Raw genomic sequence first — 18687 nt, 5'->3', positions numbered from 1 at the left:
CCCTCCTCGTCCCCATGTTTTGCTAGGTAGTCCTCGTCCTTATCTTTCAGAAGGGACAAATAAAAGTATTTTCAGAGGTTAGTTTTCCTCCTGCTTCCTTCTAATATGTCCGTATCGCAGTAGTCTGTGTCGTTCAGTGCTGTTTGTAATACCTTCTTCCATTTACATTCCTTCCACTATTGTATTTACTTTGAATATGATGCAGTCGCCTCTCTTCACAGCTTCCTCTCGTTACATTAAACTTCAGACTTTGCAATTTTCTCTCTTGCTTTTTCTATGACGTATGGAGAGTGATTCACTCAAAACGAATTGACGATGTAGATTACAGAAATTGCTACAGAATTTAAGAAAAGCCAATGCTTAAGTGACATGAAAACGGTTACTTTTGTGAATAAACGCTAACCATTGCTATTATATGCGTACAATTTGTGAGTATTTTATAAACTCACCGTCGAAGTAGCCTTGCGTGAGGTCCTCGCCGAAGATTCCTTTGTCGTCAAGGCACGAATCCTTGCGCCAGGATACCAAAGGGTCCATGCCGGTCAGCTTTCCTGAACGCTGTGCTTGGTAGAATAGCAGCGACTTATAGATAACCTCTGTGTAGTTGTATGTCGCACCTGTAAAAGATATCACAGTTGTTGTTAGGATGAACGAATCTCGTTAATCTTAGCTGTACCAACGTTGCGCTAAACGACTCTGCGATTTTTTCCGCAGTGAAGAACTGGATACCGCACATATCCTACACAGTGGGGATTATTTATTTGATGCAGGGTAGTTGTTTGGTAAAGAATATAACGCAATTAAATAAAAACTACACAGTTCCGTCATTTCAAAAAATACATTTAGGTTATCTTGCTCTTTTCTCTATCTCTCTCCCTCTCTCTGGAAAATACAGTCCAAAACTCGGCACTGGATAATACCAGCATTTCATCCTTTTCCTAACACAAGAACTTGGTGAGTATGGATCGATGCAGACCCAGTTTTTCATGCAAGCAAGTAGAAAGTTGCGGTACACAATATGGAACGCAAATATAGTAGTCATTGTCCTGATGCCAGCTAATAGTGTGTGTAGTGTATGAAGTAATTGATGTTGAGAATGAATGAACCGTGTAGCACTAGCTTTTTACATTATGAAATAATTTCATTGTAAGAACATTATTGTACACTATCAACAAACCGAATGAGGTTACATAGTTTTTAAACTGGCCTGATATTCGGAAGGATGGACGCTCTAATCCTAATTCCACCACTGTTATTTAGGTTTCCGTGGTTTTCCTAAAATACTCCAGTCGAATACAGGAATGATTCCTACTACTGTATAAGTCCACTGCTGTCTATTCGTCCAGTTGTTGTCGGACTAGACGTCTGTAAACGACAGTGTGTATGAATTATGTTTCCTCTTCTCAAGCTCTAATACCACTACATTTGCCGTATCTATATTTACACGATCCATGGATGTATAAATATCACCACCGGTTTTCTTGATTAGCCATCTGACCAGTCAAGTATCTCATTATCCTATTTACAAACATCATTAGATTCTTGCAATCAATCCCTCTTCGTCTAAGATTTCCGGTCGTATGCTATTAGTCTTCCACAACATTGGCTTCCCGCGATAGATGTAGACGAATAAATGAGCTTGTCGGTACTTTTTGAATACATGTGTATTTTGATTTGATGTGGCTTGCCACATGCAACAGTTAGCAAACATTTAGTACAGTGGGCCTACTTCGGTTTATCTTGTTTTGTACCACGTTGCGCCAGAGTTACATGTTTCTAATCTATGGGTCTCTAAGTCCATGGGTTCAGCTGGAATGTTTGTAACATCGTACGTGATTTTGATTAATTTCAATTAGTAGCATAGTAGAGCGCCCTTCAGACATTCAAAGAAGCTACAAGCCCCATTGAGGGAGTCCTGCGCAGATGGAGACGCAACGTTGGGTTTCAGTATGAGATTCATCCGACCATGGCATAATAACCCAGAATATTTTAATAAATGCGATACTTCGGACCGTAAAAGTTCATATTTTACAAAATTAATGCGTTAGTTGGCGGTGGTTCAGCCAAAGGCAGTATACCTAAATAAAAACTTTTGAAAGTCACTCTCTGAACAGAATGTACAAAATCATTTACGTAGAGAGAAGAATAGCTAAAACATGTGACGGCGAGTGTTGTACATTGAGAATGCTGATCCTAGTAACACATTATGTTTCCTCATCGGTGCTTGAATCTAGTGATCGGTTTTAGAATCACCTGAAGGGATACACCCTACAGACCGCCACAAGCAGTTTCCGGCACTTTCTACTATTTTTGTAGTTGTGAGACATGAAGTTACGTTTAGTGCACCATTTGTAAATATTTAGAATTCAAAAGATCTAATTGTTATGTATCACATTAAAGTTAGTTTAAAGATATTTTTAATTCTGCGATTACAAAGTCTTATGGCAAGTAAAATTCCGTATACTTTTAAAACAAGTCTGGAACCGCGCGACCACTACGGTCGCAGGTTCGAATCCTGCCTCGGGCATGGATGTGTGTGATGTCCTTAGGTTATTTAGGTTTAAGTAGTTCTAAGTTCTAGGGGACTAATGACCTCAGCAGTTGAGTCCCATAGTTCTCAAAGCCATTTGAACCATTTTTTGTTCTCCCCAACGCACATTCCGCGTCGGGATAAGAGGAATTATGTTTTATACAGAGACAAAAAAAACGGCTCTGAGCACTATGGGACTTAACATCGGAGGTCATCAGTCCCCTAGAACTTAGAACTACTTAAACCTAACTAACCTATGGACATCACACACATCCATGCCCGAGGCAGGATTCGAACCTGTGACCGTAGCGGTCGCGCAGTTCCAGACTGAAGCGCCTAGAACCGCTCGGTCACCACGGCCGGCTATATAGAGACATATAGACAGTTATTATTAACTCAGTTTGTGAGTCGAAGAGGAAAGCAAATGACCACTGATGCTCAACGTATCCTTAGACATACACCACACGATGGCTTAGGAGTATGTACAGACATGTAGATGTGTTTATGTCAAAAGTGGTAATGCACACTGTACTACAGGCAAGCAGTACTAGGTACGAAAATTGAAACTTCCTAGCGGATTAAAACTGTGTACCACACCGAGACTCGAAATCAGGACATTTCGCCTTTCGCCCGAATGTGTTCTACCTACTGAGCTACCCAAACACGACTCACGCTCCTTCCCCACATCTTGTATTCTGCCAGTTGTGACTTAACGAGCATTTCCCTCTCATTTAAGTATATGGCCGAAAGAGTCACCCATCAGAAGTTGTGAAACCAACCCTATCGTCCAGGACCGGATGCCACAAAGGGCGCATATTCACAACGAGATGGGAAAACTCACAGGCGTCTACTGTCTATTGAGGCCTAAGCGCTGTAGTGTGCGAGTGAGACAGACGAGAACTTACGTGATAGGGAAACCCAGGAGAAGCCTTTTGTGGCCAAGGAGACGTAGCAGTGGCCATAAAGGGAAACATTTACGAAAACTACTTAATTCTGTAGTAATGCAGGGAGCCAAGCCACAGTAATTTTAATCTGTCATCCTCCATAAATTTTAATGCCGATCCCAATAAAACTTGAATATTGATCATATCTATAATAGTTTAGGATTTATTGTTAAAGTGAAATTGACACGTTTTGTAACAAAGACCTGAATGCTAAAATCTGAACGCTTTAGTCGATCTTAACGACCGACATTTCATATAGAAGCGCATCAATAAAACGACACATGATGTAAATATCAACTCTGTAATTTCATTTGTTTAAAAGATATAGTAAATTTAAATTATCAGCCTTTTCAGTTAAGCATCAGATCATAATTTGCTCCACACAAAACACATTGAACAATGACAGCATGAGACCTTATTGTATCATTAGGTAACAGATTATTTGTTGTAAAGTTCAGTGCATAATACTTACTCTATTCTTTATTTATTTATCAGAAAGGACATTGATCCAAGGCTACTGGCCGTGACATTCATATTTAAGAAGGAAATTGAATTGGTTTTATGTAAAAGAATTTAACTTTTATTACGTAATGGATATTACTGTTACTTTATTTAGAGTGTGAAAGTGATCAAGCTTTGATTATTTAAATATGTTAAAATGTAAAATAATGTAGAATAAGCTGTAGTCAATCAGACGGACGGCTGCAGTAAAGGGAACTGACCTAGCTAGTAGAGCGAGGATATTCAGCTCGCGGGAAACGCGGCCGGGGACGGATAGAGGACAGTGCTGGAGCAGACGCGAAAGCGGACAGTGCTGGTCTAGACATCAAAGGGTACAGTTCGGTCTAAGACGCGAAAGTGGACCGTCGGTCTCTAGGTAGTTAGGAAGTGAAACGACTTAGAAAATTTCGCGTTGTGTGGTATCGCGGGAGCGTTGAGCAGCCGCGCGCCTGGTGTGTCTCGCAATGAGATTGTGAATGCTTGAACTGTGTCAAATGGATATACACTCGAATGTAACAGTAGCTCTAAATACGACCACTTTCGCTATTAGTTTGCTTTCTGACTAAGCATTATTCTAATCAAATCGCAAATGCGTGGCCTACATCATTTATGCGTCGTTAATTTAGTTCCATATATTATTACTACTGTTATTATATGTTATGTTAACTATGTATTTCGCAAACTTGTCATCAGCCAGAAAATGTCACCAAAGGGTCATAAGTGTCTAATTTAGGGCGTGCAAGGCGACACGTGCGGTTCAACCCCTAGACCAGTGAGTCCGAACATGTATGGGATGTTGGCTCGCGCAGTACCTCGTCTCCTACCTTCCAAATTTAATTATTCCCATAACACTATGCCACCACATCCCAAATTTATTATTCTTTTAGGTAAGTTAAGTGATAAGTCTGATATTAATATACACTGAGATGAACTCCATGTCAGTCGTTCCAGACCATTTTAGTGTCAAAATTTTGCTAAGTTACGTATTTACTCAAAGGTATCAGATAGATTATATAATGGTAAGACAGAGATTTAGGAACCAGGTTTTAAATTGTAAGACATTTCCAGGGGCAGATGTGGACTCTGACTACAATCTATTGGTTATGACCTGTAGATTAAAACTGAAGAAACTGCAAAAAGGTGGGAATTTAAGAAGATGGGACCTGGATAAACTGAAAGAACCAGAGGTTGTACAGAGTTTCAGGGAGAGCATAAGGGAACAATTGACAGGAATGGGGGAAAGAAATACAGTAGAAGAAGAATGGGTAGCTTTGAGGGATGAAGTAGTGAAGGCAGCAGAGGAACAAGTAGGTAAAAAGACGAGGGCTAGTGGAAATCCCTGGGTAACAGAAGAAATATTGAATTTAATTGATGAAAGGAGAAAATATAAAAATGCAGTAAATGAAGCAGGCAAAAAGGAATACAAACGTCTCAAAAATGAGATCAACAGGAAATGCAAAATGGCTAAGCAGGGACGGCTAGAGGACAAATGTAAGGATGTAGAGGCTTATCTCACTAGGGGTAAGATAGATACTGCCTACAGGAAAATTAAAGAGACCTTTGGAGATAAGAGAACCACTTGTATGAACATCAAGAGCTCTGATGGAAACCCAATTCTAAGCAAAGAAGGGAAAGCAGAAAGGTGGAAGGAGTATATAGAGGGTCTATACAAGGGCGATGTACTTGAGGACAATATTATGGAAATGGAAGAGGATGTAGATGAAGATGAAATGGGAGATACGATACTGCGTGAAGAGTTTGACAGAGCACTGAAAGACCTGTGTCGAAACAAGGCCCCCGGAGTAGACAACATTCCATTGGAACTACTGACGGCCTTGGGAGAGCCAGTCCTGACAAAACTCTACCATCTGGTGAGCAAGATGTATGAAACAGGCGAAATACCCTCAGACTTCAAGAAGAATATAATAATTCCAATCCCAAAGAAAGCAGGTGTTGACAGATGTGAGAATTACCGAACAATCAGTTTAATAAGCCACAGCTGCAAAATACTAACACGAATTCTTTACAGACGAATGGAAAAACTAGTAGAAGCCGACCTCGGGGAAGATCAGTTTGGATTCCGTAGAAATACTGGAACACGTGAGGCAATACTGACCTTACGACTTATCTTAGAAGAAAGATTAAGGAAAGGCAAACCTACGTTTCTAGCATTTGTAGACTTAGAGAAAGCTTTTGACAATGTTGACTGGAATACTCTCTTTCAAATTCTAAAGGTGGCAGGGGTAAAATACAGGGAGCGAAAGGCTATTTACAATTTGTACAGAAACCAGATGGCAGTTGTAAGAGTCGAGGGACATGAAAGGGAAGCAGTGGTTGGGAAGGGAGTAAGACAGGGTTGTAGCCTCTCCCCGATGTTATTCAATCTGTATATTGAGCAAGCAGTAAAGGAAACAAAAGAAAAATTCGGAGTAGGTATTAAAATCCATGGAGAAGAAATAAAAAACTTCGAGGTTCGCCGATGACATTGTAATTCTGTCAGAGACAGCAAAGGACTTGGAAGAGCAGTTGAACGGAATGGATGGTGTCTTGAAGGGAGGATATAAGATGAACATCAACAAAGGCAAAACGAGGATAATGGAATATAGTCGAATTAAGTCGGGTGATGTTGAGGGTATTAGATTAGGAAATGAGACACTTAAAGTAGTAAAGGAGTTTTGCTATTTGGGGAGCAAAATATCTGATGATGGTCGAAGTAGAGAGGATATAAAATGTAGACTGGCAATGGCAAGGAAAGCGTTTCTGAAGAAGAGAAATTTGTTAACATCGAGTATAGATTTAAGTGTGAGGAAGTCATTTCTGAAAGTATTTGTATGGAGTGTAGTCATGTATGGAAGTGAAACATGGACGGTAAATAGTTTGGACAAGAAGAGAATAGAAGCTTTCGAAATGTGGTGCTACAGGAGAATGCTGAAGATTAGATGGGTAGATCACATAACTAATGAGGAGGTATTGAATAGGATTGGGGAGAAGAGGAGTTTGTGGCACAACTTGACCAGAAGAAGGGATCGGTTGGTAGGACATGTTCTGAGGCATCAAGGGATCACCAATTTAGTATTGGAGGGCAGCGTGGAGGGTAAAAATCGTAGGGGGAGACCAAAAGATGAATACACTAAGCGGATTCAGAAGGATGTAGGTTGCAGTAGGTACTGGGAGATGAAGAAGCTTGCACAGGATAGAATAGCATGGAGAGCTGCATCAAACCAGTCTCAGGACTGAAGACCACAACAACAACAACGTATTTCTTTGTGTAGTTAACTCGAATAAAATAAATAAAGATTGTAACCAAACAGTTATTCGGTTTTTAACGTAGTTACAAAATATCCAGGCTAATGAGTGAATTACATTTCTAAAACATTTTTTCAGTTGTACATTCGCCATTCGAAATTTCTCCTCTCGATTATGTGCACCGGCGGTTGTGCCAATAAAATTACCTGCAGTATTTAAAGTTTATTTATGACAAAGTTTACGATATTTCTTATTTCGTGAATTTTGAAATAGTAGATGAAACAAGTCATATTCTTTTACCAATCCGCCACGTCTCTGGGTTCATCGTATCGCGACTGATCAAATTATATACTCAACTTCAGTAAGCTTCACGTATTATCACATGATGCTCTGAGACATATGAGTTTATGGAGAGCTTCTATATCTCCAGTTACATCTACATGACTGCTCAGCAAATTATATTTTATTACTTGGCAGAGGGTTTATCGAACCACTTACAAGCTATTTCTCTACCGTTCCATTCTCTAATAGTGCGTGGAAAAAACGAACACCTAAACCTTTCCTTCCAAGCTCTGATTTCTTTCCACTTTTGGAAGAAATAGCTCGTAATTGAACCTTCGTCAAAATATCTAGCCCCAAGGAAAAATGCCTTTGTTTTAATGACTGCCAGGCCAACTGCCTTGCACCCTCTCTCTCCCTTACTGAGCGACGATGTAAAACGAAATCCCTTCTTTGAACGTTTCCGATATCCTCCGTCAGTACTGTCTGGAAATTATACCATAAAGCGTAGCAAAACTCCTGGAGAGGACGGACAAGAGTATTTTCGTTTACATACATCTGATGTGTGGAAGAAGCTAGGATATTTTATCTAGTTTTCACCCTGTCTTTAAATATTTTCATACACCAAATGCACCGTTTGTTGTGCACTGCGTAGCGCATGACGAACGCTAAAACAGTAAATTAGCTACCATCATAAGTGCACGAACAGCAAAAGCTTTTGCACCGTTTCAGAAGCAAGGACATTTCCATAAATACCTTAAGAAAATGGCTCTGAGCACTATGCGACTTAATTTCTGAGGTCATCAGTCTCCTAGAAGTTAGAACTAACTAAACCTAACTAACCTAAGGACATCACACACATCCATGCCCGAGGCAGGATTCGAACCTGCGACCGTAGCGGTCGCTCGGCTCCAGACTGTAGCGTCTAGAACCGCACGGCCACTCCGACCGGCTAAATACCTTAAGAGCACAGTGGTTTATGTCATAATCTGTTGCACCTGAATGAGTCAGCCAACACGGAAAACGTAAAAACACAGGGCACGCAAGTGATTACGCGCTCTGCTAAACATCGGCAGGGAGAGTTGCGCAGACGAACCACCCGAGGCCATCCACCATGTACAGCCGGCTTCATACGAAATGTGAATGTGGCCGTGCAAGTTCACGATGACGTGGACGTAGCCTCCAGGAACGTCCCACAAAAGCCTTTTCAAAGAACTGGGTATACATGCTACTGCTTCTCAGGAAATTTGTCTGAGGTAATATATCTCTTTTTCAAATCAAGAACCCGATTCACAGAATCAAAAGCGGATAACAGAATAACCCTTGTAAAAACTGCGTTTCAGGACGGTGTCAAAACTCACGAAATAACTTTTCAATATCTCCGGCAACAAATCTAGATTCGTCACTACAGCAGTCTTATAGTACACTCCTGGAAATTGAAATAAGAACACCGTGAATTCATTGTCCCAGGAAGGGGAAACTTTATTGACACATTCCTGGGGTCAGATACATCACATGATCACACTGACAGAACCACAGGCACATAGACACAGGCAACAGAGCATGCACAATGTCGGCACTAGTACAGTGTATATCCACCTTTCGCAGCAATGCAGGCTGCTATTCTCCCATGGAGACGATCGTAGAGATGCTGGATGTAGTCCTGTGGAACGGCTTGCCATGCCATTTCCACCTGGCGCCTCAGTTGGACCAGCGTTCGTGCTGGACGTGCAGACCGCGTGAGACGACGCTTCATCCAGTCCCAAACATGCTCAATGGGGGACAGATCCGGAGATCTTGCTGGCCAGGGTAGTTGACTTACACCTTCTAGAGCACGTTGGGTGGCACGGGATACATGCGGACGTGCATTGTCCTGTTGGAACAGCAAGTTCCCTTGCCGGTCTAGGAATGGTAGAACGATGGGTTCGATGACGGTTTGGATGTACCGTGCACTATTCAGTGTCCCCTCGACGATCACGAGTGGTGTACGGCCAGTGTAGGAGATCGCTCCCCACACCATGATGCCGAGTGTTGGCCCTGTGTGCCTCGGTCGTATCCAGTCCTGATTGTGGCGCTCACCTGCACGGCGCCAAACACGCATACGACCATCATTGGCACCAAGGCAGAAGCGACTCTCATCGCTGAAGACGACACGTCTCCATTCGTCCCTCCATTCACGCCTGTCGCGACACCACTGGAGGCGGGCTGCACGATGTTGGGGCGTGAGCGGAAGACGGCCTAACGGTGTGCGGGACCGTAGCCCAGCTTCATGGAGACGGTTGCGAATGGTCCTCGCCGATACCCCAGGAGCAACAGTGTCCCTAATTTTCTGGGAAGTGGCGGTGCGGTCCCCTACGGCACTGCGTAGGATCCTACGGTCTTGGCGTGCATCCGTGCGTCGCTGCGGTCCGGTCCCAGGTCGACGGGCACGTGCACCTTTCGCCGACCACTGGCGACAACATCGATGTACTGTGGAGACCTCACGCCCCACGTGTTGAGCAATTCGGCGGTACGTCCACCCGGCCTCCCGCATGCCCACTATACGCCCTCGCTCAAAGTCCGTCAACTGCACATACGGTTCACGTCCACGCTGTCGCGGCATGCTACCAGTGTTAAAGACTGCGATGGAGCTCCGTATGCCACGGCAAACTGGCTGACACTGACGGCGGCGGTGCGCAAATGCTGCGCAGCTAGCGCCATTCGACGGCCAACACCGCGGTTGCTGGTGTGTCCGCTGTGCCGTGCGTGTGATCATTGCTTGTACAGCCCTCTCGCAGTGTCCGGAGCAAGTATGGTGGGTCTGACACACCGGTGTCAATGTGTTCTTTTTTCCATTTCCAGGAGTGTAATTGAGAAAGGATAGAAGTTTGTAAAACTGATTACCTATAATTCTCGCCGTAATGAATTTACAGGTACCATAAGATCAGTGTCGCAAGGCTTCACAGCATCTAAATAAATATAACATTCTTAAAAAAAGAAATTATTCCTGTTAAATGGTTAATACTGAAAGGCTCGGAAAGAGAGGGAAAAAATGCAAACAGAAACATATTGCACCGTCTTCGAGCGAAATTAGAACTACTAATAAACATTATCAACTCCTGATAATCGAACCATTTATATCTGAATATACACGGAAGAGAGAAAGAAACTGGTACAACCTGCCTAATATCATGTAGGGCCCCCGCTAGCACATCTAAGTGCTACAACACGACGTGGCACAGACTCGACTAATGTCTGAAGTAGTGCTGGAGGGAATTAACACCATGAATTCTGCAGGGCTGTCCATATATCCGTAAGAATACAAGGGGGTGGAGATCTCTTCCGAACAGCACGTTGCCAGGCACTCCAGATGTGTTCAATGACGTTCATGGAGTCTGGTGGCCACCGGAAATGTTTAAACGCAGAAGAGTGTTCCTGGAGCCACTCTGCAGCAATTCTGTAAAGTGCGAGGTGTCGCAGTGTCCTGCTGGAATTGTCCGAGTCTGTCAGAATGCACAATGGAAATGAATGGATGCAGGTGATAAGATAGGAAATTTACGAATGTGCCACCTGTCAGAGTCGTATCTAGACTCTCAGTGGTCCCATATCACTCCAACTGCACACGATCCACACCACTACAGAGCATCCGCCAGTTTGAACAGTGTGCTGATGACAAGCAGGGTCCATGGATTCATGAGCTTGTCCCCATACCCGTACACGCCCATCCGCTCGATACAACTTGAAACGCGACTCGTCCGACCAGGCAACATGTTTTCAGTCAACAACAGTCAAATATTGGTGTTGACGGGCCCAGGCGAGGCGTAAAGGTGTCGCGCAGTCGTCAAGGGTACACGAGTGGGCCTTAGGCTCCGAAAGTCCATATCGATGATGTTTCCTCGAATGATTCGCACTCTGACACTTGTTGATCGCCCAACACTGAAATCCGCAGCAGTTTGCGGTAGATTTGCTCTTCATTCATGTTGAACGGTTCTCTTCAATCGTCGTTGGTCCCGTCCTTGCAGGGTCTTTTTCCGGCGGCAGCGATGTCGGAGATTTGATGATTTAACGAATTCGTGATATTCAGGGGACACTCGCGAAATTGACGTACGGTAAAATCCCCACTTCATCGCTATCTCGAAGATGCTGTGACCCAGACCTCGTGCACGGACCATAACACGTTAAAACTCGCTTAAATCTTGATAGCCTGCGATTGTAGCAGCAGTAACCGATCTAACAACTGCACCGGACACTTGTTGCGTTATATGAGCGTTGCCGATCGGAAGGCCGTATTCTGCCTGTTTAGATATCTCTGTATTTGAACACGCATGTCTATACCAGTTTGTTTGGCACTTTAGTGTATATCTTACGTTGGAGAGAGCCTCTTTCATGGAAGTAGGACTGTGGCACCTATTTATCTTTGTAATACATAATACTTAAAACCTACGTTAATTATAGTATAGAAACAGAAAAAAACACAGTACACAGATGGTCAGTATGATGGTGTATTTTTACAAAAAAAAGCACACCTTTAATCAGTCACTGTGAGAAAACGTGAGAGATCGCAAGTGTTTATGTATATGTATTTAGTAACTTAAAATTAATTAGTTTTGTATGCAAATCGACACATTCCACATGGCGGGGGAATATCACAAATGAGTTCACGAAACATGAAACATTTTACAACAGCTTCGAGTATAACATAGCGAGAGAACAGATACATAAGTAACTTACCGTATGCGACGCCGACCAACGTCAGCAGTGATAGAGCAGTGAAACGATACATGATTGTAGCCTAACTCAAAAACGACTCCGAGGGGGCCCGTATATATATTCACTTATTGGCGGTTCCGTGTAACGATCCATATTTGTTAACACAGAGCACTTTGTTAGTGAACACATGTGTTTACCGTATCTAGCGCCAATTCGCTTTGTCACATGCGTGGTTATGGCCACCGCTACATTCATCGGAATGCTGTGTTCATAATACAGGCAAGTGGGAGGCGGCAGTTACATAACATGTTTGTTTTGGACGCTTAGCACCCACAAGGCGGCTTCCGAGAACCACATCATCAGACCACACCTCTCTAGCACGACACGACACAGTGTGTTTCGTGTTCCTTTGCGGCTCTTGTTCCCTGCTCTTCAGTTGGACATTCTTGTCACGCCACAAGCGAATGCTGACGCTGATGCGTGAGTGTGTCAGAGGGCCGTCTTCGCACGCAGGTGACGTCAACTGGAGACAGTAGTGGGTGGTGCCAGTAACAGCTGTCCCAAAGCCACGGCCGATCTCTGCAGAGGCTGCTAACTCGAGACGGCAGCCAATCACAATTGTGTAACACCAGGCCTCTGAACCCACTGACTCCCAGTTTCAAGCCGCTATGTTATCTATTTACAACTTAAGGTTTTGTGTCTTCTATTCGATGTCCTATTTTAATCAGTCAGTACGTTAATATTACTCGTACTCCTGACATTTTTCTTTTTCCTCGTAACATTTCTTGTGACAGCGTAATGTCTACTGTTTTCTGCATTGCTGCCAGAAATCAACTGTGATGTTTGCAATCAATGCCAGTTTGCAATGTATGCAGCAATAGGTGATGACCTTGTTACCACCGAAGCGCAAACTGAAGACGAAACTACAAATGAAGTGAAGAATCAGGGCCACAATGACCATGGAGTGAGCGAGGGACATGAAGAAGATGGAGAAGGAAGAAATAAAGAGTCTGTTCCCATTGTGAGTTACCCTTTAGAAGCCATTAGAACTGTGAGCATTGAGCATGTTCTATGAAGATAGATGAGAGAGCACTGAAACTCCAAATGAAATAATGAACATAGAACGTAATCTACAATGTGAGTGTTGGACAAACAGACACCAGATTAAAATGACTAATTACCTCACTCCCGAGTAAAGAAGCCTGGTAAGTATTCGATATATTGCTGTATATACTGCATTCATGTAAGCTTAAGAGCGAACACTGTGTGTAAAATAAAACAAGGCTAAACAAATTTGATCTTTTCCATTTCCCACCGCAAGAGAATGAAAATACGAATCTCGCTTACAACGACACTTGTTTGAAACAACGTAATTATCAAGGTCCTTTGAATGTGGTTATAGCCGGGTTCCACTGTAAATGGAGAAAAATTGCGGTCTTGTCACACTTTCCAGGGGCACTCCTGGCGATACCCTTGTCTCTGTCTGATAAACACTCGCCTTCGAGAACAACGTACTGGGTTCTATTGTATTGTATGTATTGTATGTTAACCGGGGGCCTAGAAACGACGGAGAGGCTCCGTCCCCGCCGCAGCCGCAGTGGTCCACAAACCCACGACGACTTCCGCAGTCCACTTCACCCCTCCGCCGCCCCACACCGAACCCAGGGCTACTTTGCGGTCCGGTGGACCCCTCCCCCCCTCCTCCCTCCCCCAGGGAACGTCTCACACCAGGCATGTGTAACCCCTACGTTTGCGTGGTAGAGTAATGGTGGTGTACGCGTACATGGAGAACTTGTTTGCGCAGCAATCGCCGAGATAGTGTAACTGAGGCGGAATAAGGGGAACCAGCCCGCATTCGTCGAGGCAGATGGAAAACCGCTTAAAAACGATCCACAGACTGGCCGGTTCACCGGACCTCGACACAAATCCGCCAGGCGGATTCGTGCCGGGGACCAGGCGCCCCTTCCCGCCCGAAAAGCAGTGCGTTAGACAGCACGGTCAACCGGGCGGGCTACTGGGTTCTATTACTTAATAAGTTTTCGAGTCACTCCCATACCTGGGGATGTGTTCCGTATGTTCGTACCTTCGGTAACAGTCTGCAGTAGAGCACCGTGTCAAATACATTTCGCAGTCTAGGAATATGGAATCTGCATGTTGCCCTTCATCCATCGTTCACAGGATATGATACAAGAAATGGGCAAGCTGAACGATACTTTCGAAAACCTATCTGATTCGTGGACAGAACCTTTTCTGCCTCAAGGAAATTTATTATATTCGAACTGAGAATATGTTCAAGCCTTCTGCAGCAAACCAACGTAAATGAAATTCGTCTGTAATTTTTGCGGATCCGTTTATTACCATTCTCATACACAGGAGTCACCCGCGCTTCTTTCCAGTCGAGTGGGACTTTGCACTGGCCGAGTGATTCGCGATAAATATAAGCCAAGTAAGGGTCCAATGTCGGGCAGCATTCTTTGTGAAACAGAACTGGGATTCCATCCGGACCTGGTGACATTATCTTTCAACTCCTTCAGCTGCTTCTCTGTCTCACGGATACCTGTTACCATTCTGAATGGAAACTGTCACAAGGTTCAAAAATACACCTAGTTGAATCTGTAAAGGGGAAATTAAACTAAGTGCTAATTACGTGGTATATATTGCTATCGATTTCCCTTTAAAACTAATGACCGAAAATGCCATCGTTACTTTCAAAGTAAACTTCAGCATCTGTAGACATATGCTATGTTGTTAATGAGAACCGTTGTCTATACAATGAATGTTCATTCATTATTCTTTCTTCAGAATGTTCGATACCATAGCCTATTAAAATTTGATCCTTTTCCTTCCGAAACAGTGGTTTCCAGCACATAACTAACATTTTAAAATAAAATCTAAATGACCTACGGCAAACGCCGCGTTTTGAACACCAAAACACAATTTTTTCCCGTGTTCCATTTATATGATGTCTCCATGTGCTAGAAGATACTTGCAAAACGCTCAGTCGGTAGTAGGAAACAAGTGAAACGCTTATCAATACAGCGTTTGCTTTGTAAGGACTTCCATCCTCCCCTTCTCCTGGCCTTGGCTCGTCAAAATAGCCTTACTTGCTCCACGTTTTCTGATCTGCACTTCTGTCTCCACAAGCTTGTTATGTGGGATAAGTAGGACTGCCCCTTCGTTCTCACAATAACATGAGTTCCTAAATGTGAAAACGAACAACCTTCTTGTGAAATGGTGTCTCAAAATGAAATTCAAGATCTTGTATATGGCGATGAAGTTATTTACAGGTTAATGTTGTCTTACTGAGCAATAATGTTTTGAATATGAAACTGAACCGAAATCTTCTTTTTTTATTCAAAATAAAAAATAAATAAAAATGAAAGAAGGAAATTTCTTACAGAATATAAATCCTCGTGGCACTAAAAGTGCTCTGTTTTACTAGGAAGAAGTAAAAATCTAAATTCTGTTGAAACTTCAAAAATTCTGGAAAATATTCAACCACCTGAAATTAATACTGAAATAAATCCGCTTAATGAAGTCCAGATACTCAAACCGTTGACTAAAGGCATCTCCCTTCGCTCGTCGGATGAGTAGGTTCTTCCTGTTCTCGCCTCTAATGTGCACAGCGAGAGTTTCCTTATTTTTCCTTAGTGTCGTGTGAATCCTTGTGCGTAATATGGCGCATCGTTGTTTGTCTCTCAGCGTCTCGTGTTCGGCTCAATCTGACGTGGCGTCCGTGGCTCACAGGAACATTCCATTTACAGATACTTCCAGTTTTAGTTTTGACAAGTCCAAGCGGCATGTGCAGCCAAGTCCGTTAGGAATTAATGATCGGCTTGTAGATACGATCAGCGTGACTTCAGAAGAGCTGCACACGGTTTATGGCGATTCGGAATCGTGTGTGTTTTATGTCATGTTCCTAGACCCGCTTCAGATTGACAGGCTCCTTTTGCGACACAGACAACAAGTTCCTTTCACTCCTCGCGATGGTTCTAAAAGTGTGGCTATTGCGGAAGATATCGAGGTGGAATATACGAATGTCAGGGTGTTTAACCTTCCGCTCGAAGTTGATGACTTTCCCTCAAGACCTTCCTGCTCCCGTTGGGGAACGTACGGGGGGAACACTGGTCCGCTCATTATCGTTCATAAGTTCATAGTATCTTTCGATTCGTGGACATGGTGGTAAGACGGTATATGCTCTCTCATCTTCAGGTGAGTGGATACAGGGGACATATAGTTTACATAGGACAAGAAGAGAGCTGTTTTACATGTGATGAGAGCGGACACCTCTGCTCAAATTGCCCATGTCTTGTCACGGTCTTAAAATCCACTTATTAATATCGTAGTTCTGTAGTGCAGTGGACAAGGTGGCGGTCGCAATACAGCTGGTTTCGATTTGACTAACGATTTGTTGATCTATGTGATATGACAGCACATAGATCGACAAATCGATAATCAATTCGAAGCCAGCTGTATTTCGACCGCCATCTTGTCAACTGCACTACAGAACTATTTGTGATCGTGCTTCGAAGTTATTGCTATGTTAGTGACAATTTGTGAACAGTGACCAGGGGAGCCAAGGAAATGGAGGTATCACAACGAGACTGCCACGCCAGAAGAAAAAAGTGAGTGACTGTTACGAAGCATTTTCGTGCAAACATCGGTCCAGCTTCCAAAGTGACATCACCTCTTACTAAGTTTTCTCGTCTTCCACAGGATGACCACAGTATCTACGAGAAGACTATGTAACATCAGTATGGCTTATTGTAAAGTTGTTTTTCTAATGCCATTTAGCCTTAAGACCTAGAAACATGCCGCTAAATAAATAAGTAATACAATAGTTCACAAAGTTTGTGACTGGTAGCGGTAATTTAAAAGAAACCTTTACATATCTCATGATAACTTGGTGCTGTCCTACATGAGGATACGATCTAGCAAAAATAAGTTTTTTCATTCGAAAATGACTTTATGGCGTTTGGTAGATGTATAACAGTTTCCTGGTTTCGACTCTAATGTGTCATAATGCTAACTAAAAGTCCTTTATCTTTTTACAAAAGTAACATGTCGTTATCAGGCACTCCTTGTGGTCATTTAAAATTACTAGATTTGAAGCTCTGAGGGATGAAGTAGTGAAGGCAGCAGACGATCAAGTAGGTAAAAAGACGAGGGCTAGTAGAAATCCTTGGGTAACAGAAGAAATACTGAATTCAATTGATGAAAGGAGAAAATATAAAAATGCAGTAAATGAAGCAGGCAAAAAGGGACACAAACGTCTCAAAAATGAGATCGACAGGAAGTACAGAATGGCTAAGCAAGGATGGCTAGAGGACAAATGTAAGGATGTAGAGGCTTATCTCACTAGGTGTAAGATAGATACCGCCTACAGGAAAATTAAAGAGACCTTTGGAGAAAAGAGAACCACTCGTATGAATACCAAGAGCTCAGATGGAAACCCAGGCCGGCCGGTGTGGCCGTACGGTTCTAGGCGCTACAGTCTGGAACCGCGCGACCGCTACGGTCGCAGGTTCGAATCCTGCCTCGGACATGGATGTGTGTGATGTCCTTAGGTTAGTTAGGTTTAATTAGTACTAAGTTCTAGGCGACTGATGACCTCAGAAGTTAAGTCGCATAGTGCTCAGAGCCATTTTAAACCATTTTGGAAACCCAGTTCTTAACAAAAGAAGGGAAAGCAGAAAGATGGAAGGAGTATATAGAAGGTTTATACAAGGGCGATGTACTTGAGGACAATATTATGGAAATGGAAGAGGATGTAGATGAAGATGAAATGGTAGATACGATACTGCATGAAGAGTTTGACAGAGCACTGAAAGACATCAGTCGAAACAAGGCACCTGGAGAAGACAACATTCCATTAGAACTACTGACGGCCTTGAGAGAGCAAGTCATGACAAAACTCTACCATCTGGCGAGCAAGATGTATAAGACAGGAGAAATACCGTCAGACTTCAAGAAGAATATAATAATTCCAATCCCAATGAAAGCAAGTGTTGACAGATGTGAAAATTACCGAACTATCAGTTCAGTAAGCCACGACTACAAAATACTAACACGAATTCTATACAGACTAATGGAAAAACTGGTAGAAGCTGACCTCAGGGAAGATCAGTTCGGATTCCGTAGAAATGTTGGAACACGTGAGGCAATACCGACCCTACGACTTATCTTAGAAGAAAGATTAAGGAAAGGCAAACCTACGTTTCTAGAATTTGTAGATTTAGAGAAAGCTTTTGACAATCTTGATTGGAATACTCTCTTTCTAATTATGAAGGTGGCAGGGGTAAAATACAGAAGGCGAAAGGCTATTTCAATTTGTGCAGAAATCAGATGGCAGTTGTAAGAGGCGAGGGGTATGAAAGGGAAGTAGTGGTTGGGAAGGGAGTGAGACAGGTTGTAGCCTATCCACGATGTTATTCAATCTGTATATTGAGCAAGCAATAAAGGAAACAAAAGAAAAGTTTGGTGTAGGTATTAAAATCC

At 43.0% G+C, this 18687-nt stretch overlaps 1 protein-coding gene across 1 annotated transcript in view; it reads right to left on the bottom strand.

Annotated features, from left to right (window-relative positions):
- LOC124619234 (endoglucanase A-like) overlaps nucleotides 1-12343 on the bottom strand; it is a 38937-nt gene extending 26594 nt beyond the window's left edge. Inside the window, exons 1-2 of the mRNA XM_047145477.1 lie at nucleotides 12211-12343; nucleotides 450-617 (exon numbers count right to left, since the gene is read on the bottom strand). Coding sequence (XP_047001433.1) covers nucleotides 450-617; nucleotides 12211-12262 — 220 coding nt within the window. The 5' untranslated portion in view covers nucleotides 12263-12343. The remainder of the gene's footprint in view (nucleotides 1-449; nucleotides 618-12210) is intronic.
- Between the last annotated feature and the right edge of the window lie 6344 nt (nucleotides 12344-18687).

Source organism: Schistocerca americana, chromosome 6, assembly GCF_021461395.2.
Source record: "Schistocerca americana isolate TAMUIC-IGC-003095 chromosome 6, iqSchAmer2.1, whole genome shotgun sequence".
Classification (NCBI taxonomy): Eukaryota; Metazoa; Arthropoda; class Insecta; order Orthoptera; family Acrididae; genus Schistocerca; species Schistocerca americana.
Note: the sequence above shows the minus strand (reverse complement) of the source record. Positions and strands in the feature narration are given on the sequence as shown.